Source organism: Salvelinus fontinalis, chromosome 1 (assembly GCF_029448725.1).
Source record: "Salvelinus fontinalis isolate EN_2023a chromosome 1, ASM2944872v1, whole genome shotgun sequence".
Classification (NCBI taxonomy): Eukaryota; Metazoa; Chordata; class Actinopteri; order Salmoniformes; family Salmonidae; genus Salvelinus; species Salvelinus fontinalis.
In genome coordinates this window covers 83,718,757-83,740,951 of record NC_074665.1, presented here as the reverse complement: position 1 = coordinate 83,740,951, position 22,195 = coordinate 83,718,757, and the positions used below count along the sequence as shown (strand labels likewise).

General features: G+C 43.3%; 1 protein-coding gene across 1 annotated transcript in view; it reads right to left on the bottom strand.

Moving 5' to 3' along the window:
* Window positions 1–22,195, bottom strand: part of LOC129860701 (neurexin-1a-like) — a 905,999-nt gene that overhangs the window by 575,075 nt on the left and 308,729 nt on the right. The window contains exons 9-10 of the mRNA XM_055931415.1: window positions 21,039–21,305; window positions 20,707–20,881 (exon numbers count right to left, since the gene is read on the bottom strand). Coding sequence (XP_055787390.1) covers window positions 20,707–20,881; window positions 21,039–21,305 — 442 coding nt within the window. The remainder of the gene's footprint in view (window positions 1–20,706; window positions 20,882–21,038; window positions 21,306–22,195) is intronic.

Here is a 22,195-nt window from a genome sequence, read left to right as displayed (position 1 = left end):
TTTTTTTCTCTCTTTTATTGAATAGGTTACGGTCCGGTTGAAATATTATCGATTATGTTTGTTAAAAACAACCTGAGGATTGATTATTAAAAACATTTGACATGTTTCTTCGAACATTACGGATACTTTTTGTAATTTTCGTCGAACGGAACGAGGCTTTGGTTTTCTGAACATAACGCACAACCCAAATGGCGTTTTTTTGTTATGAAAGTAATATTTATCGAACAAAAATAACATTTATTGTGTAACTGGGAGTCTCGTGAGTGCAAACATCCGAAGATTATCAAAGGTAAGCGGTTAACTGTATTGCTTTTCTGACTTTCGTGACCATGCTAATTTGGGGCTAGCTGTTCTAGCATTGATTGATACACTCACAAAAGCTTGGATTGCTTTCACTGTAAAGCATATTTTCAAAATTTGACACGATAGTTGGATTAACAACAAGGTAAGCTGTGTTTTGGTATATTTCACTTGTGATTGCATGATTATAATATTTTTTGTAATATTTGGCGCCCTGCAATTCAGCGGTTGTTTAGGAAAATTATCCCGCTAAAGGGATCCGTAGCGCAGAGAAAAGAAAAAAAATAAAAATAAGCAAACGTTTGGTGTTCGCCAAAAGTCATGTGGGAGACTCCCCATACATATGGAAGACTCCCCATACATATGGAAGAAGGTATTCTGGTCAGATGAGACTAAAATTTTGCTTTTTGGCCATCAAGGAAAATGCTATGTCTGGCGCAAATCCAACACCTCTCATCACCCAGAGAACACCACCCCCACAGTGAAGCATGGTGGTGGCAGCATCATGCTGTGGGGATGTTTTTCATTGGCAGGCACTGGGGAACCGGTCAGAATTGAAGGAATGATGGATGGCGCTATATACAGGGAAATTCTTGAGGGAAAACTGCTTCAGTCTTCCAGAGATTTTAGACTGGGACGGAGGTTCACCTTCCAGCAGGACAATGACCCTAAGCATAATGCTAAAGCAACACTTAAGTGGTTTAAGGTGAAACATTTAAATGTGTTAAAATGGCCTAGTCAAAACCCAGACCTCAATCCAATTGAGAATCTGTGGTATGACTTAAATATTGCTGTACACCAGCGGAACCCATCCAAACAGAATGAGCTGGATCAGTTTTGCCTTGAAGAATGGGCAAAAATCCCAGTGGCTAGATGTGCCAAGCTTATAGAAACATACCCCAAGAGACTTGCAGCTGTAATTGCTGCAAAAGGTGTCTCTACAAAGTATTGACTTTGCGGGGGTGAATAGTTATGCACGCTCAAGTTTTATTTTTTGTTGGTCTTATTTCTTGTTTGTTTCACAATAAAACATATTTTGCATCTTCAAAGTGGTAGGCATGTTGTTAAATGAAATGATACAAACCCCCCAAAAATATATTTTAAATCCAGGTTGTACGGCAACAAAATATGAAAATTGCCAAGGGGGTGAATACATTCGCAAACCACTGTAAGCTACAATCTATATCAAAATTAAAGCTGATCTACCAAAAACATTTTTTTTTTAAGTTTCCTTTATTATTTTCCCCTAAACCTACCATTCCTCCACTAGTTAGAGTAAACTAATGGACAACAACACTTAGGCTTTGAATTCCAGCTTATACATACTATATGCATTTTACAGACACATTATATCTTACAATAGTTATCCTTTGTTTGTTTTTAGTCCAATACTTCAGCTACCCTCAATGCCTCCCATCTATCTCTAAACACCATCCAGTTTTGATTTCTATTTGCCATAGATGTTTAACCGTGATGTTTCACAAAAGTTCTGAACCTATACACATTTTATCGACACAGAATATTTTACATACTTTAACACCATATATTTTTTAAATTCGATTTTGACTCTGGTTTCAGACACTATAGACTCTGTTTTTAATTCAAGTGGTTCATAGACAGGTGAACAACCTTTGCCACCGATTAACCAGCCACATTACATACAACCCTGAAGGAAAGACTTGGCCCGAGTGTTGCTGTTGTGTTGTGGTCTGTTGTGGTGTATTAAGGTGTGTTGTGGTGTGTTGTGGTCTGTTCTGGTGTGGTGTGTTGTGGTATGTTTTGGTTGAGGTGTGGAGTATTGTGGTGTGTTTTAGTGTGGTGTGTTTTGGTTGTGGTGGTGTGGTGTGGTTTGGTTGATGTGTGTTGTGGTGTGTTTTGGTTATGATGTGGTGTTGGTGTTTTGTGCTGTGGATTGTTGTATTGAGGTGTGTTGTGGTGTATTTTGGTTGTGGTGTGTTGTGTTGTGTTATGGTGTGTTGAGGTATGTTGAGGTGTGTTGTGTTATCGTGTGTTATGTTCAGATTTGTTGTGGTGTGGTTTCATGTCGACTATGTTCTAAGGAGTGTCTGGTGTCTGAGTGTGTTTGAAACCGGACACTGGGTAAACTTTAGGGAGGCTTGACGAGCATATAGCAATAACATGAGATTATAAAATACTGCCTCCAGCTGGCATCCGTGTTTACTCCATAAACACAAGCATTGGGGATATGTCTCATGATATTTGTGATGTTTCAGGAACATTGGGAATATGTCTCATGATATTTGTGATGTTTCAGGAACATTGGGAATATGTCTCAAGATATTTGTGATGTTTCAGGAACATTGGGAATATGTCTCATGATATTTGTGATGTTTCAGGAACATTGGGAATATGTCTCATGATATTTGTGATGTTTCAGGAACATTGGGAATATGTCTCATGATATTTGTGATGTTTCAGGAACATTGGGAATATGTCTCATGATATTTGTGATGTTTCAGGAACATTGGGGGTATGTCTCATGATATGTGTGATGTTTCAGGAACATTGGGAATATGTCTCATGATATTTGTGATGTTTCAGGAACATTGGGAATATGTCTCATGATATTTGTGATGTTTCAGGAACATTGGGGATATGTCTCATGATATTTGTGATGTTTCAGGAACATTGGGGATATGTCTCAAGATATTTGTGATGTTTCAGGAACATTGGGAATATGTCTCATGATATTTGTGATGTTTCAGGAACATTGGGAATATGTCTCATGATATTTGTGATGTTTCAGGAACATTGGGGATATGTCTCATGATATTTGTCATGTTTCAGGAACATTGGGGATATGTCTCATGACATTTGTGATGTTTCAGGAACATTGGGAATATGTCTCATGATATTTGTGATGTTTCAGGAACATTGGGAATATGTCTCATGATATTTGTGATGTTTCAGGAACATTTACCTGTGACAAAACTGCACATTTTAGAGTGGCCTTAGTAATGATCATGCCATGTATCAGCTTATTGATATGCCACACCTGTCAGGGGGATGTATTATCTAGGAAAATAAGAAATGCTCACTAACAGGAATATAAAAAATGTGTGCTCCACATTTGAGAGAAATATGAAACATTTCTGGGGTCTTTTATTTCTGCTCATAAAACATGGGACCAACACTTTACATGTTTGAAAGGGCTTTTTCTATTTTCACTTTTAATTATCTATCACAGGGAAATGTTATGTAAATGCATTTTTGGCATTTCCATGAAAATCCTGGAAGCTTAAGTGGGTTTACATTCAGAGAAAATCATCACTTTTCGAGGTGTTATGTTTATATGTGAAAGCTGCAATTCCTTCCTTCCCTATCCTACTCTCCTTTCCTCCACTCCACTCCTCTCTGTACTCGCTCCCTCCTTTCTTCTACTCTCTCTCGCTCTCTTTCTCTCTCTCCTCCCTCTCTCCTCTCCTCTCCTCTCCTCTCCTCTCGTCTCCTCTCCTCTCCACTCTTATCTATCCTCTCTCCTCTTGAGTTTCTCAATGAAAAACTGCCCAGACTTGAGGGACAGTAGAAAAAAGGGAGGGAGGGAAAGAGAGAGGGAGAGAGAGAGAGAGTGAGAGAGAGAGATCAAGACAGCAAGCGAGAGCGAGAGAGGGAGGGAGGGAGGGAGGGAGGGAGGGAGGGAGGGAGGGAGAGGGGGATGAAATATACTGCTAATTAGAGGGATAATTGGATAGCAAATATAATGTTGATAACATGATTCATCCAGCGGCTTTGGTCTCCTGTCTCGCCACAGTGCAACAGTATTGGTTTAGGTCATTTTCGAGGAGTCAAATAATTGCTGTGGCTTCTGGTTCACACAAAATAATGATTGTGTGGCTGAAATGTGTTTATTTGATTTTAATCCAGAGAAGTTAGCAAAAGTATTTACATCCTCTATGAGGCTGTGGAGGGATTCTAATTATGGTTTTAAAAGAAGACATGAATCATCAGCGTACAATGACACCTTTGTTTTTAAGGAACGGAATTCTAATCCTTTAATATTATTGTTGGATCAAATTTTAACCGCTAACATTTCAGTAGCAATAATAGATAGATAGGCCGGTAGTGGAAACCTTGTTTTACTCCTCTTGACAGTTTAAAACTTTCTTAAATATAGCCATTATTTACTCTTTTACACCTAAGGTTACTATACATAACTTTAACCCACTTCATAAGAGATTATCCAAAATTGAAAAATTTTAGGCATACTTTATCAAAAGCGTTTTCAAAATCAGATGTGAAAACCAGGCCTGATTTCCCCGATATTAAATAGTATTATTGTCACGATCGTGTGGCGGATTAACGGACCAAAATGCAGCAGTTGGAAAATAAGCCATCTTCTTTTATTATACAACGAAGATGAACACGACACAAGAACACTTTACAAACTAACAAAATAACAAAACGACCGTGAAGCTACAAACGTTGTGCACAAACATACAGGCTACTAACGTTTTACATAGACAATTACCCACAACCAATGAGAGCCTATGGCTACCCTAAATAAGGCTCCCAATCAGAGACAACCGAAATCAGCTGTCTCTAATTGGGAACTCATTCAGGTAACCATAGACTCTCCTAGATAACAAACCAACATAGACAACGCTAGACATATACACTCAACACAAAACCATATACTCCACCCCATAACCCCTTTACCAAATAAACACCCAAAACCAACAAAAACATAAACATTCCCCATGTCACACCCTGACCTAACTAAAATAATAAAGAAAACAAAGAATAATAAGGCCAGGGCGTGACATAACCCCCCCCCTTGAGGCGCGAACTCCGGGCGCACCATACACAGTCTAAGGGAGGGTCTGGGTGGGCTCCCCTCCACGGTGGCGGCTCCGGCTCTGGTCGTAGTCCCCACGTCACCACAGTACCTAACCACCTCCTAGGCTTCCTCCAAACGACCCCCCTCCACCTTAACCCCATTCCATTCAGGGGCAGTTCCGGACTAAGGGGCAGTACCAGGGTAAGAGGCAGTACCAGGGTCAGGGGCAGTACTAGGGTCAGGGACAGTACCAGGGTCAGGGGCAGTACCAGGGTAAGGGGCAGCACCAGGGTAAGGGGCAGCACCAGGGTAAGGGGCAGCACCAGGATAAGGGGCAGCTCCGGACTGAAGAATGGCAGCTCCGGACTGAGGGACTGCAGCTCCGGACTGAAGGACTGCAGCTCCGGACTGAGGGATGGCCCATGGCTGGCTGACGGATCTGGCTGCTCATGGCTAGCTGACGGATCTGGCTGCTCATGGCTAGCTGACGGATCTGGCTGCTCATGGCTAGCTGACGGATCTGGCTGCTCATGGCTAGCTGACGGATCTGGCTGCTCATGGCTAGCTGACGGATCTGGCTGCTCATGGCTGGCTGGCGGATCTGGCTGCTCCTGTCTGGTTGGCGGCTCTGGCAGATCCTGTCTGGTTGGCGGCTCTGGCAGATCCTGTCTGGTTGGCGGCTCTGGCAGATCCTGTCTGACGGACGGCTCTAGCGGCTCCTGTCTGGCTGGCGGCTCTAGCGGCTCCTGTCTGGCGGACGGCTCAGTGGGCTCATGGCAGACGGGCGGCTTTGCAGGCTCATGGCAGACGGGCGGCTTTGCAGGCTCATTGCAGACGGATGGCTCAGATGGCGCTGGGGAGACGGATGGCTCAGATGGCGCTGGGGAGACGGATGGCTCAGATGGCGCTGGGGAGACGAGCAGTTCAGTCATCGCTGTGCAGACGGCAGACTCCTGCCGGCTGAGGCGCACTGTAGGCCTGGTGCGTGGTGCCGGGACTGGTGGCACCGGGCTGGGGACACGCATCTCAGGGCTAGTGCGGGGAGCAGGAACAGGGCATACTGGACCCTGGGGACGCACATTAGGCCTAGTGCGTGGGGCCGGAACTGGTGGTACCGGACTGGGGACACGCATCTCAGGGCTAATGCGGGGAGCAGCAACAGGATGCACAGGACTCTGGAGACGCACAAAAGGCTTAGTGCGTGGTGCCGGAATTGGTGATACCGGGCTGGAGACACGCACCATAGGACGAGTGCGTGGAGGAGGAACAGGGCTCTGGAGACACACTGGAAGCCTGTTACGTGGTGTAGGCACTGGTGGCACTGAACTGGGGCGGGGAGGTGGCGCCGGAAATACCGGACCGTGCAGGCGTATTGGCTCCCTTGAGCATTGAGCCTGACCAACCTTACCTGGTTGAATGCTCCCCGTTGCCCGACCAGTGCGGGGAGGTGGAATAACCCGCACCGGGCTATGTAGGCGAACCGGGGACACCATGCGTAAGGCTGGTGCCATGTAAACCGGCCCGAGGAGACGCACTGGTGGCCAGATATGTAGGACCGGCTTCATGACATCCGGCTCAATACTCAATCTAGCCCTGCCAGTGCGGGGAGGTTGAATAACCCGCACCGGGCTATGCACACGTACAGGAGACACCGTGCGCTCTACTGCGTAACACGGTGTCTACCCGTACTCTCGCTCTCCACGGTAATTACAGGGAGTAGGCGCAGGTTTCCTACCTGACTTCGCCACTCTCCCTTTAAGCCCCCCCCAAATAAATTTTTTGGGTTTTCCCACAGGCTTCCTACCGCTTCGTCGTGCTGCCTCCATTCGCTGGTATCCCTCCTCGCACTGCGCCAGAGAATCCCAGGCGGGCTCCGGCACTCTCCCTGGGTTGATCGCCCACCTGTCGATCTCCTCCCACGTAGTGTAACCCAGATCCTTTGTAGGTTCCTTTTCCTGCCTCCGAGCTAGCTCCTCATATCGCCGCCTCTCTGCTTTCGCTGCCTCCAGCTCAGCTTTGGGGCGGTTATATTCTCCTGGTACCTCCCGGTCTAAAATTTCCTCCCATGTCCATAAATCCTTGTATTGCTCCTGTTGCCGCTGGTCATGCCGCTTGGTCCTATGGTGGGTAATTCTGTCACGATCGTGTGGCGGATTAACGGACCAAAATGCAGCAGTTGGAAAATAAGCCATCTTCTTTTATTATACAACGAAGATGAACACGACACAAGAACACTTTACAAACTAACAAAATAACAAAACGACCGTGAAGCTACAAACGTTGTGCACAAACATACAGGCTACTAACGTTTTACATAGACAATTACCCACAACCAATGAGAGCCTATGGCTACCCTAAATAAGGCTCCCAATCAGAGACAACCGAAATCAGCTGTCTCTAATTGGGAACTCATTCAGGTAACCATAGACTCTCCTAGATAACAAACCAACATAGACAACGCTAGACATATACACTCAACACAAAACCATATACTCCACCCCATAACCCCTTTACCAAATAAACACCAAAAACCAACAAAAACATAAACATTCCCCATGTCACACCCTGACCTAACTAAAATAATAAAGAAAACAAAGAATAATAAGGCCAGGGCGTGACAATTATATTGTTTCCAATCCTTGTCTTATATTATCTCCAATGTATTATCCATGTAAAAATCTGTCTGATTAGGAAGAATAATATCTGACTATACCCTTTTAATTCTATCTGCAAAGTATTTTTGCATCACAATTTTCTAAATAGACTGGATCTTTATATCTACCACTTGGATCCTGTTTCAGTAATATTGAAATCAGGCCTTCTTGTTGCGTGTCCGATAATCTACCATTTATATACAGGGGAAGTCGGAAGTTTACCTACACCTTAGCCAAATACATTTAAACTCAGTTTTTCACAATTCCTGACATTTAAACTTACAAAAAATTCCCTGTTTTATGTCAGTTAGGATTACCACTTTATTTTATGAATGTGAAATGTCAGAATAATAGAAGAGAGAATGATTTATTTCAGATTTGATTTCTTTCATCACATTCCCAGTGGGTCAGAAGTTTACATACACTCAATTAGTATTTGGTTGCATTGCCTTTAAATTGTTTAATTTGGGTCAAACGTTTCGGGTAGCCTTCCACAAGCTTCCCACAATAGGTTGGGTGAATTTTGGCCCATTCCTCTTGATAGAGCTGGTGTAACTGAGTCAGGTTTGTAGGCCTCCTTGCTCGCACACGCTTTTTCAGTTCTGCCAACACATTTTCTATCGGATTGAGGTCAGGGCTTTGTGATGGCCACTCCGAAAACAAAAATGTCCCTAAGCCATTTTGCCACAACTTTGGAAGTATGCTTGGGGTCATTGTCCATTTGGAAGACCCATTTGCGACCAAGCTTTAACATCCTGACTGATGTCTTGAGATGTTGCTTCAAAATATCCACATGATTTTCCTGCCTCATGATGCCATCTATTTTGTGAAGTGCACCAGTCCCTCCTGCAGAAAAGCACCCCCACAACATGATGCTTCCACCCCCGTGCTACACAGTTGGGATGGTGTTCTTCGACTTGCAAGCCTCCCCCTTTTTCCTCCAAACATAACAATGGTCATTATGGCCAAACAGTTTTGTTTCATCAGACAAGAGGACATTTCTCCGAAAAGTATGAACTTTGTCCCCATGTGCAGTTGTAAACCGTAGTCTGGCATTTTTTTATGGTGGTTTTGGAGCAGTGGCTTCTTCCTTGCTGAGAGGCCTTTCAGGTTATATCGATATAGGACTTGTTTTACTGTGGATATAGATACTTCTGTACCTGTTTCCTCCAGCATCTTCACAAGGTCTTTTGCTTTTGTTCCGGGATTGATTTGCACGTTTCGCAACAAAGTACGTTCATCTCTAGGAGACAGAACGCATCTCTGTCCTGAGCGTATGGCGGCTGCGTCGTCCCATGGTGTTGATACATGCGTACTATTGTTTGTTTGTACAGATGAACGTAGTACCTTGAGGCGTTTGGAAATTGCTCCCAAGGATTAACCAGACTTGTGGAGGTCTACAATTTTTTTCCTGATGTCTTGGAGGATTTCTATTGATTTTCCCATGATGTCAAGCAAATAGGCACTGCGTTTGAAGGTAGGCCTTGAAGTACATCCACAGGTAGACATCTAATTGACAGAAATTATGTCAATTAGCAAATCAGAAGCTTCTAAAGCCATGACATAATTTTCTGGAATTTTCCAAGCTGTTTAAAGGCACAGTGAACTTACTGTCTGTAAACTTCTGACCCACTGGAATTGTGATACAATGAATTATAAGTGAAATAATCTGTCTGTAAACATTTGTTTGCAAAATGACTTGTGTCATGCACAAAGTAGATGTCCTAACCGACTTGCCAAAACTATAGTTTGAAACATTAAGAAAGACAGTTAACTTCCTATATTAACAGTGTTATAGTGCTGTAAAGTGATTTTGATTGTATTTCTCTGAGTTTAGGGCTGGTAGAGCAATATTTGATTGTGTGCATATATGGGAAAATTACATGCAAGTCTGTAATATAAAAAATAGCCCTGATATAATATTTCAAAACAATGATTCTTGCTAAATCCCATACCAATTCCTTCCCCTTTCACCCCTCAGCCGTATATTTACTTATTTACTAATTCACTGTCACGTTCCTGACCTATTTCTGTTAGTTTGTTGTATGTGTTAGTTGGTCAGGACGTGAGTTTGGGTGGGCATTCTATGTTGTCTGTTTCTATGTTGGTTTATGGGTTGCCTGGTATGGCTCTTAATTAGAGGCAGGTGTTTGGCGTTCCTCTAATTACGAGTCATATTTAGGTAGGTTGTTTCACAGTGTTTGTTGTGGGTGGTTGTCTCCTGTGTCAGTGTTTGTCGCACCATACGGGACTGTTCGGTTTGTTTGTTCATCGTCATTTTTATGTGTAGGCTATTTCCCCTGTTCGTGCGTTCTTCGTGTTTATGTGAGTTCGTCGTCCAGGTCTGTCTACACCGTTTGTTGTTTTGTTAGTTTAGTCAAGTTCATGTTTTCGTGTTTTTTTCTTTAATAAATCATGTCTTCAAACTCCGCTGCATTTTGGTTCAATCCCTGTTCCTCCTCTTCGGATGAAGAGGAGGAGGACAACCGTTACATTCACTCGCCACTCAGCCCTATATTTACTAATTCACTCGCCACTCAGCCCTATATTTACTAATTCACTCGCCACTCAGCCCTATATTTACTAATTCACTCGCCACTCAGCCCTATATTTACTAATTCACTCGCCACTCAGCCCTATATTTACTAATTCACTCGCCACTCAGCCCTATATTTACTAATTCACTCGCCACTCAGCCCTATATTTACTAATTCACTCGCCACTCAGCCCTATATTTACTAATTCACTCGCCACTCAGCCCTATATTTACTAATTCACTCGCCACTCAGCCCTATATTTACTAATTCACTCGCCACTCAGCCCTATATTTACTAATTCACTCGCCACTCAGCCCTATATTTACTAATTCACTCGCCACTCAGCCCTATATTTACTAATTCACTCGCCACTCAGCCCTATATTTACTAATTCACTCGCCACTCAGCCCTATATTTACTAATTCACTCGCCACTCAGCCCTATATTTACTAATTCACTCGCCACTCAGCCCTATATTTACTAATTCACTCGCCACTCAGCCCTACATTTACTAATTCACTCGCCACTCAGCCCTACATTTACTAATTCACTCGCCACTCAGCCCTATATTTACTAATTCACTCGCCACTCAGCCCTACATTTACTAATTCACTCGCCACTCAGCCCTACATTTACTAATTCACTCGCCACTCAGCCCTACATTTACTAATTCACTCGCCACTCAGCCCTATATTTACTAATTCACTCGCCACTCAGCCCTATATTTACTAATTCACTCGCCACTCAGCCCTATATTTACTAATTCACTCGCCACTCAGCCCTATATTTACTAATTCACTCGCCACTCAGCCCTATATTTACTAATTCACTCGCCACTCAGCCCTATATTTACTAATTCACTCGCCACTCAGCCCTATATTTACTAATTGACTCGCCACTCAGCCCTATATTTACTAATTCACTCGCCACTCAGCCCTATATTTACTAATTCACTCGCCACTCAGCCCTATATTTACTAATTCACTCGCCACTCAGCCCTATATTTACTAATTCACTCGCCACTCAGCCCTATATTTACTAATTCACTCGCCACTCAGCCCTATATTTACTAATTCACTCGCCACTCAGCCCTATATTTACTAATTCACTCGCCACTCAGCCCTATATTTACTAATTCACTCGCCACTCAGCCCTATATTTACTAATTCACTCGCCACTCAGCCCTATATTTACTAATTCACTCGCCACTCAGCCCTATATTTACTAATTCACTCGCCACTCAGCCCTATATTTACTAATTCACTCGCCACTCAGCCCTATATTTACTAATTCACTCGCCACTCAGCCCTATATTTACTAATTCACTCGCCACTCAGCCCTATATTTACTAATTCACTCGCCACTCAGCCCTATATTTACTAATTCACTCGCCACTCAGCCCTATATTTACTAATTCACTCGCCACTCAGCCCTATATTTACTAATTCACTCGCCACTCAGCCCTATATTTACTAATTCACTCGCCACTCAGCCCTATATTTACTAATTCACTCGCCACTCAGCCCTATATTTACTAATTCACTCGCCACTCAGCCCTATATTTACTAATTCACTCGCCACTCAGCCCTATATTTACTAATTCACTCGCCACTCAGCCCTATATTTACTAATTCACTCGCCACTCAGCCCTATATTTACTAATTCACTCGCCACTCAGCCCTATATTTACTAATTCACTCGCCACTCAGCCCTATATTTACTAATTCACTCGCCACTCAGCCCTATATTTACTAATTCACTCGCCACTCAGCCCTATATTTACTAATTCACTCGCCACTCAGCCCTATATTTACTCATTCACTCGCCACTCAGCCCTATATTTACTCATTCACTCGCCACTCAGCCCTATATTTACTCATTCACTCGCCACTCAGCCCTATATTTACTCATTCACTCGCCACTCAGCCCTATATTTACTCATTCACTCGCCACTCAGCCCTATATTTACTCATTCACTCGCCACTCAGCCCTATATTTACTCATTCACTCGCCACTCAGCCCTATATTTACTCATTCACTCGCCACTCAGCCCTATATTTACTCATTCACTCGCCACTCAGCCCTATATTTACTCATTCACTCGCCACTCAGCCCTATATTTACTCATTCACTCGCCACTCAGCCCTATATTTACTCATTCACTCGCCACTCAGCCCTATATTTACTCATTCACTCGCCACTCAGCCCTATATTTACTAATTCACTCGCCACTCAGCCCTATATTTACTAATTCACTCGCCACTCAGCCCTATATTTACTAATTCACTCGCCACTCAGCCCTATATTTACTAATTCACTCGCCACTCAGCCCTATATTTACTAATTCACTCGCCACTCAGCCCTATATTTACTAATTCACTCGCCACTCAGCCCTATATTTACTCATTCACTCGCCACTCAGCCCTATATTTACTCATTCACTCGCCACTCAGCCCTATATTTACTCATTCACTCGCCACTCAGCCCTATATTTACTCATTCACTCGCCACTCAGCCCTATATTTACTCATTCACTCGCCACTCAGCCCTATATTTACTCATTCACTCGCCACTCAGCCCTATATTTACTCATTCACTCGCCACTCAGCCCTATATTTACTCATTCACTCGCCACTCAGCCCTATATTTACTCATTCACTCGCCACTCAGCCCTATATTTACTAATTCACTCGCCACTCAGCCCTATATTTACTAATTCACTCGCCACTCAGCCCTATATTTACTAATTCACTCGCCACTCAGCCCTATATTTACTAATTCACTCGCCACTCAGCCCTATATTTACTAATTCACTCGCCACTCAGCCCTATATTTACTAATTCACTCGCCACTCAGCCCTATATTTACTAATTCACTCGCCACTCAGCCCTAAATTTACTAATTCACTCGCCACTCAGCCCTATATTTACTAATTCACTCGCCACTCAGCCCTATATTTACTAATTCACTCGCCACTCAGCCCTATATTTACTAATTCACTCGCCACTCAGCCCTATATTTACTAATTCACTCGCCACTCAGCCCTATATTTACTAATTCACTCGCCACTCAGCCCTATATTTACTAATTCACTCGCCACTCAGCCCTATATTTACTAATTCACTCGCCACTCAGCCCTATATTTACTAATTCACTCGCCACTCAGCCCTATATTTACTAATTCACTCGCCACTCAGCCCTATATTTACTAATTCACTCGCCACTCAGCCCTATATTTACTAATTCACTCGCCACTCAGCCCTATATTTACTAATTCACTCGCCACTCAGCCCTATATTTACTAATTCACTCGCCACTCAGCCCTATATTTACTAATTCACTCGCCACTCAGCCCTATATTTACTAATTCACTCGCCACTCAGCCCTATATTTACTAATTCACTCGCCACTCAGCCCTATATTTACTAATTCACTCGCCACTCAGCCCTATATTTACTAATTCACTCGCCACTCAGCCCTATATTTACTAATTCACTCGCCACTCAGCCCTATATTTACTAATTCACTCGCCACTCAGCCCTATATTTACTAATTCACTCGCCACTCAGCCCTATATTTACTAATTCACTCGCCACTCAGCCCTATATTTACTAATTCACTCGCCACTCAGCCCTATATTTACTAATTCACTCGCCACTCAGCCCTATATTTACTAATTCACTCGCCACTCAGCCCTATATTTACTAATTCACTCGCCACTCAGCCCTATATTTACTCATTCACTCGCCACTCAGCCCTATATTTACTCATTAATTTGCCCCTCATCCCTCTATTAACTGATTCACTTGCCCCTCAGCACTCTATTAACTGATTCACTTGCCCCTCGGCACTCTATTAACTGATTCACTCGCCCCTCAGCCCTCTATTCGTTTGTGGAGTGGTTGAAAAATGAGTTTTAATGACTCCAACCTAAGTGTATGTAAACTTCTGACTTCAACTGTATATTTCACCCCCCCCCCCCCCCCCCCAGCCCTTTCCCATAAAACCTCATTTAAAATTGTTGAATGTGTAATATATTTTAGCCAGGAAAATACTGATTGTCTTTTCTTATTATCTGCTAAGACATTGCAATTACAACTGGCTATACATATTTCACCTCTTACCATAATGAGACTCAAGTTTCAATTCCAATTATCAAAATATATGTTTGTAAACGTACTATTTAAAAGTAACATGATGATTTAGTGTCTACATAGCTTTACCTTGTTAATTGCATTGCTACTAAGTAAACCTCCAATTGGTCCCCACTATTTCACCCACTAAAACCCCTCCTCATGCCGAGTTGGGTTGTCATCCCAATGCCAGGGAGACCTCCCCCGACCCCCCGAATCCCATGGCACCAGAAAGACCGGGACTCATCCTTCAAAAGACACACAATGCCTGTCACGCCCTGACCTGAGATCCTTTTTATGTCTCTATTTTGGTTGGTCAGGGCGTGAGTTTGGGTGGGCATTCTATGTCTGGTGTTCTATGTTGTCCTTGTTTTGTATTTCTATGTGTTTGGCCTGGTATTGTTCCCAATCAGAGGCAGCTGTCTATCGTTGTCTCTGATTGAGAACCGTACTTAGGTAGCCTGTTCCCACCTGTGTTGGTGTGTGGTTATTTTCTGTTTAGTGTTTGTTGCACCTTTCAGAACTGCTCGTTGGTCGTTTTGTTGTTTTTGTTCGCGTGTTCATCTTTATTAAAAGTATTATGGATACGTACCACGCTGCACTTTGGTCCTCTTCACCTTCCCCCGACGACGTTCGTTACAATGCCACCCACAGAACAGAAGCAGATCAACCGCCATATGCATTTCCATCGCCCTCACCTCGATTTGTATTATATATAGCCATTACAAAATATATATTTTTAAAATCCTGTTTATCTTATTTTCCAAAATTAGCTATTAATATTTGTCGTAATGTTGGCAGTTTATGCAAAGGATTTTCACCTCAAACCAGTCTCGCCATTACCAAAATGACATTATGGCAAGCAATTATTATTTCAGCAAACAATTATTGTGATTCATCCTATATTGTCCCTAACATCTTTCACTCCCTTGCAACAGTTGTGGGATACACACGCACGCATGCACGCACGCACACATACACACAACCCATTTCCCTCATAACAACCATAGAATCAGATCCTCAACAGTTGCACCATCCCAGAGCCCAACTCACCAAAGGTCTTGATTATGAATGCATATACAGCTGCAGCTATATGAGAAGGCCTGCAAAACTGAGCAAAAAAATTGTCAGAATTGGAGAGATTTGATTAACCATTGTCACAACCTAGAGGATGGAGGTCAGATATACCCCCTTCCGCTGAGACCCTGAAACACCCACACATTGTCCCCCATAGTAGCAGCTTTGAGAATTTATTTGTATATTGTGCTCTCCCATCAGGGGGCTCTGGCTTTGCAGGACCAACCCGGCCAGGCAGGCTCAGAAGCTTGAGAGGGCGTTGCTGCTCTAGAAGGTCTCTGACCGCATTTTGGCTGCATACAGGCCACTTACAGCAGGCCCATGAAACAGATAGGGACTTCTCCTTAGTATCTGGGTTGTTCAGATGGGTGTCTAGGGTATAGGGAAATGTGTTTGTGAGTAGGTGCTCATACTCCCAAACACATGAATTCACAGCTGTCAAACAATGTGTTTGACAATAAAAAAAATTCCGCTCAGATCCTTCACTTTCCTCACCTCCCCTTTCCTCCCCTCCCCCCTTCTCTCCTCTCCTCACGCTATTCTTAAAAAAAAAAAAATGTTTCACCTTTATTTAACCAGGTAGCCCAGTTGAGAACAAGTTCTCATTTACAACTGCTACCTGGCCAAGATAAAGCGAAGCAGTTCGACACATACAACAACAGAGTTACACATGGGATAAACAAACATACAGTCAATAATACAGTAGAAAAAGTATATATACAGTGTGTGCAAATGAGGTAAGAAAAGGGAGGTAAGACAATAAATAGGCCATAGAGGCGAAGTAATTACAACATACCAATTAAATCCTGGAGTGATAGATGTGCAGAAATGAATGTGCAAGTAGAGATACTGGGGTGCAAAGGAGCAAGATAAATAAATAAATAAATACAGTATTGGGATGAGGTAGTTGGATGGGCTATTTACAGATGGGATATGTACAGGTGCAGTGATCTGTGAGTTGCTCTGACAGCTGGTGATTAAAGCTAGTGAGGGAGATATGAGTCTCCAGCTTCAGTGATTCTACTGTCCTCTCCCCTCCCATCTCCTCTTCTCTCCTTTCCCCCTCTCACCTCCCCTTTTCTCCAATCCTCCTCTCCTCTTCACTCCCCTCCCATCTGCTCGCCTCCCCTCCTCACCTCTCGGTGCTGGGCTAGTCAGTAACATGAACAAGGCCACATCTGTGATGGTACTGTAGCTGGTCACACTGTTTAAGTAGCCCATACCACCTACTGACACAGGGGGAATTAGAATAGGATAGAGAGAGAAGGAGCAGCGGTATCATGTGTTCTACAAATGTTTCAATTTTAATCAAATTTGGGGGTAAATACAGGTGGTTAGCAGAATAATAGCTGCACTTGGATATAATGAAATGGTTGTTGAAATACGATAAAAACAACCAAGCCCTCGCCCCTACCAACTCGCTCAGAAGGCTTTGGGACACGTGCATATGGCGGAGGCATGAGTGAATGAGTAAATAGAGGGCTGAGGGGTGACTGAATTAGTAAATAGAGAGCTGAGGGGCGAGTGAATTAGTAAATATAGAGCTGAGGGGCGAGTGAACGAGTAAATAGAGGGCTGAGGGGTGAGTGAATGAGTAAATAGAGGGCTGAGGGGTGACTGAATTAGTAAATAGAGAGCTGAGGGGCGAGTGAATTAGTAAATAGAGGGCTGAGGGGCGAGTGAATGAGTAAATATAGGGCTGAGTGGCAAGTGACTGAGTAATTTAGGGCTGAGGGGTGAGTGACCGAGTAAATATAGAGCTGAGGGGCGAGTGAACGAGTAAATAGAGGGCTGAGGGGCGAGTGAATTAGTAAATATAGGGCTGAGGGGCAAGTGACTGAGTAATTTAGGGCTGAGGGGTGAGTGACCGAGTAAATATAGAGCTGAGGGGCGAGTGAACGAGTAAATAGAGGGCTGAGGGGCGAGTGAACAAGTAAATATAGGGCTGAGTGGCGAGTGAATTAGTAAATAAGTAAATATAGGGCTGAGAGGTGAAAGGGGAAGGAATTGGTATGGGATTTAGCAAGAGTCATTGTTTTGAAATATTATATCAGGGCTATTTTTTATATTACAGACTTACATGTAATTTTCCCATATATGCACACAGTCAAATATTGCTCTACCAGACCTAAACTCAGAGAAACACAATCAAAATCACTTTAAAGCACTATAACAATGTTAATATAGGAAGTGAATTGTGTTTCTTAATGTTTCAATGAGGTCAGTTCCATATTTTTGTGTCACTGTTAAGTGTGTGTGTGTGTGTGTGTGTGTGTGTGTGTGTGTGTGTGTGTGTGTGTGTGTGTGTGTGTGTGTGTGTGTGTGTGTGTGTGTGTGTGTGTGTGTGTGTGTGTGTGTGTGTCTGTGTGGCCTTGCTCTGTGTGGCTTCATGGAGTACTGAAACAGTTAATGTAATTTCCACTAGTGGAGAAGGAGCAGTAAACATGGTCAGGGGGCGTAACTAATTTGCACCGTGATATTGCCAGGGCCTTGGCTGAGAACACACGCTAACAAATTGCTGCTTAGACAAGCAAATCAACAGGGACCACAGAGCTGTTTTACTGGGGGCTCAGAGGGGCTGTGTGTGCGTGACTGTGTGTGTGTGAGTGTGTGAGCGTGAGCGTGAGTGTGAGTGTGAATGTGTGTGTGTGTGTGTGTGTGTGTGTGCGTCTAATACTGGGTGTTCTGAAAGGCACTGACGACACAGTGGGAGAGAGGACTGGGATTTCCTAACTAGCATGGTTATGTAGTGACTGTTTGAGGGACTGTAGCCTTCATTTATTCATCAATACTATGGCATCCATATTAGGAAGTCACTAAATTGTCAGATGAAACTCCCTCAGTTGTCATACAAAACGCTTTCAGTAGTCAGACAGAATTCCTAGTACGTCTACACGCAGTGGACAAGGGAACAGATGCAAGATGGCACCGACAAAAATGGTAGCCTCGCTTCGCGTTCTTAGGAAACTATGCAGTATTTCGGTTTTTTATGTATTATTTCTTACATTGTTACCCCAGAAAATCTTTAGTCTAATTATATACAGCCGGGAAGAACTATTGGATATAATAGCAACGTCAACTTACCAACATTACGATCAGGAATACGACTTTCAGGAAGCGGATCCTCTGTTCTGACCACAATCCCAGGACAATGGATCTGATCTCAGTAGGCAACCCAAAACAACGGCGCCACAGAAGGGGCAGACGGAGCGGTCTTCTGATCAGGCTCCGTAGACGGGCACATCGCTCACCGCTCCCGTGTATACTACTCGCCAATGTCAACAAGGTAGACAAAATTCGAGCAAGGGATGCCTTCCAGAGAGATATCAGAGATTGTAACCTTCTCTGTTTCATTGAAACATGGCTCACTCGGGACATGTTATCAGAGTCGGTACAGCCACCCGGTTTCTTCACGCATTGTGCCGACAGAAACAAACATCTCTCTTGTAAGAAGAAGGGCGGGGGTGTATGCCTTATGATTAACGATTTGTGGTGTAATCGTAACATACAGGAACTCAAGTTTTTTTGTTCACATGACCTAGAATTCCTTACAATCAAGTGCCAACCACATTATCTACCAGGATAATTATCTTCGATTATAATCACAGCCGTGTAAATCCCCCCTAAGCAGACACCGCAACGGCCCTGAAAGAACTTCACTGGACTCTATGTAAACTGGAAACCATACATCCTGAGGTGGCATTTATTGTAACTAGGGATTTTAACAAAGCTAATCTGAAAACAAGGCTCCCTAAACCTTATCAGCATATCGAATGCACGACTCGAGCTGGCAGCATTCTGGATCATTGCTAATCCAACTTCCGCGATGCATACAAATCCCTCCCCTGCCCTCCTTTTGGTAAATCTGACCACAACTCCATTTTGTTGCTCCCAGCCTATAGACAGAAACTAAAACAGGAAACGCCCGTGCTCAGGTCTGTTCAACGCTGGTCCGACCAGTCGGATTCCATGCTTCAAGATTGCTTCGATCACACTGACTGGGACATGTTCCGGATAGACTCAGACAACAACATTGATGTATACGCAGACTCAGTGCGTGAGTTTATAATTGCAAAGGTGATGCATCGGTGATGTTGTACCCACTGTGACTATTAAAACTTTCCCTAACCAGAAACCATGGACTGATGGCAGCATTCGCGCAAAACTGAAAGTGTGAACCACTGCTTTTAATCATGACAAGGTGACCGTAAACATGACCGGATACAAACAGTGTAGCTATTCCCTCCGAAAGGCAATCAAACAACCTCAGCGTCAGTATACAGACGAAGTAGAGTCGCAATTCAATGGCTAAAACACGAGACATATGTGGCAGGGTCTACAGTCAATCATGGATTACAAAACGAATATCAGCCCCGTCGCGGACACCGACGTCTTGCTCCCAGACAAATTAAACAACTTCCTTGCTTGCTTTGGGCACAATACAGTGACACTGACACGGCCCACCACCAAAACCTGTGGACTCTCCATCACCGTGGCCAACATGAGTAAAACATTTAAACGTGTTAACACTTGCAAGGCTGCCGGCCCAGACGGCATCCCTAGCCGGGTCCTCAAACAGGTGTAGTTAATACAGGTAATGAGTGGAGAACAAGAGGGCTTCATAAAGAAAAACTAACAGGTCTGTGAGAGCTGGAATTCTTACTGGTTGGTAGGTGATCAAATACTTATGTCATGCAATAAAATGCAAATTAATTACTTAAAAATCATACAATGTTACTTTCTGGATTTTTGTTTTAGATTCCGTCTCTCACCGTTGAAGTGTACCTATGATTAAAAATTACAGACCTCTACATGCATTGTAAGTAGGAAAACCTGCAAAATTGGCAGTGTATCAAACACTTATTCTCCCCACTGTATATACTGTACTCGATACCATCTACGGCATTTTGCATATGCCACACGGCCATCGCTTGTCCATATATTTATATGTACTTATTCTTATTCATCCCTTTACACTTGAAATTGTTACATTACATGTTAGATATTACTGCCCTGTCAGAACTAGAAGCGCAAGCATTTCGCTACACTCGCATTAACATCTGCTAACCATGTGTATGTGACCAATACAATTTGATTTGATCTGATTTGAACAGGATAACCTTAGAATGATTAAAGACTCAAATCAAGACACGATGGCCCCCTCCAAAATCCATAACACCAATGACAACAAAATCAAATATCATTACCTGATCGTCCGTCCCGCTGGAAGTCTACGTGGTACCACTCCCCATCGTTGACCTTCTTGTTGACGGCCCTGGTCTTGGTGGTCCCGGACCCCATGTCCAGCAGTAAATACAGGTGTCCGTCCAGCATCTCGATGGCAAAGAAATCCACCTTCAACGTCAGGGGGCTCTTGGAATCCTTGAATTCAATTAAATCAAACTTTATTTAAAGAGCACGTAAAATCCCAACACACAGTAAAAAAGTGAAGACGATAAAAAAAGAAATCAGGATGAATATAATATCAGATAACAAGCAAAACATTTAAAAGTACTTTATAAAATAATATCGTAATCACCTTGGGGGCCTGTTTGGGCTTGCCGTGGCTGAAGAGGAGAAGCCCGCTGGGCTCTGTGGTACGGAAGTCAAAGGAGATGGAGCCTGTCTTCTTGGCGTTCCATTTGTTGAGAGTTATGAAGGACTCGGGGGTCTCGAAGGTGATGGGGTCAAGGGTTGCCACGTTCTCACATTTGAAAGCCACGATGCCATGAACCTTCATCTTGGCATCACCCAGTTTGGCCATCCTGGACAGCTCGAGTCGCACGTCGTTGTTTTTGTACACAACCTAGGTTGGTGGAGGGAGGAAAGGGGAAGGGAAGGGAGAAACAGTTCATTAATCTGGCCAAAAGTAGTGCACTACTGTATATAGTAAATAGGGTGCCATTTAGAACACAACCAGTCGTTGGAAGTGTATGACCAGAAATGGTACAATATTCCTTAAATAGTGCACTACTGGCCAAAGGTAGTGCACTTTAAAGTGTTCTATTTTGTATGCACCCCATGTTTGGAAGTGTATGTGTGTGTCAGTCAGAATTATTTTTGCAGAACCCAATCACTTGGAGAAGTAAAAACGCTTTGAGAAAAGCGTATGTCATTTCCTCTTTTGAATGTAAACATTAACTTGAGATAAATCGAGGCCTGTATCAAAATAAACTATTGCATCCCCAACCTTTGAAAACTGGCATATTTTCCAGAGCTTTTGAAAAGGGCATAATTTGAATGTAATTGAAATGCAATTTCACAACACTCTGACTTTTTAAAGGAACCTACAACAATATATGTATTCAGTAATCAATATAGAAAAATATGAACTTAAGAATGTGTATCTACAATAATCATATATTATTGACCTTTGTGTATAGTTTTGTAAAACGGTACATTTATTTAGTTTTCAATTAGCTTTACTGTATAGCACTGTGCTGTGTAATGACATGAAAACTCAGGGAGGCAGCTATGTTTGGGACTAATGCAGACAGACCACTGTTTTGTTCTCCTAGGACCTTCATACCACTATATTGTTCCCCCAGGACCTTCAGACCACTGTCTTGTTCCCCCAGGACCTTCAGACCACTGTCTTGTTCCCCCAGGACATTCAGAACACTATCTTGTTCTCCCAGGAAATTCAGAACACTATCTTGTTCCCCCAGGACCTTCAGACCACTGTTTTGTTCCCCC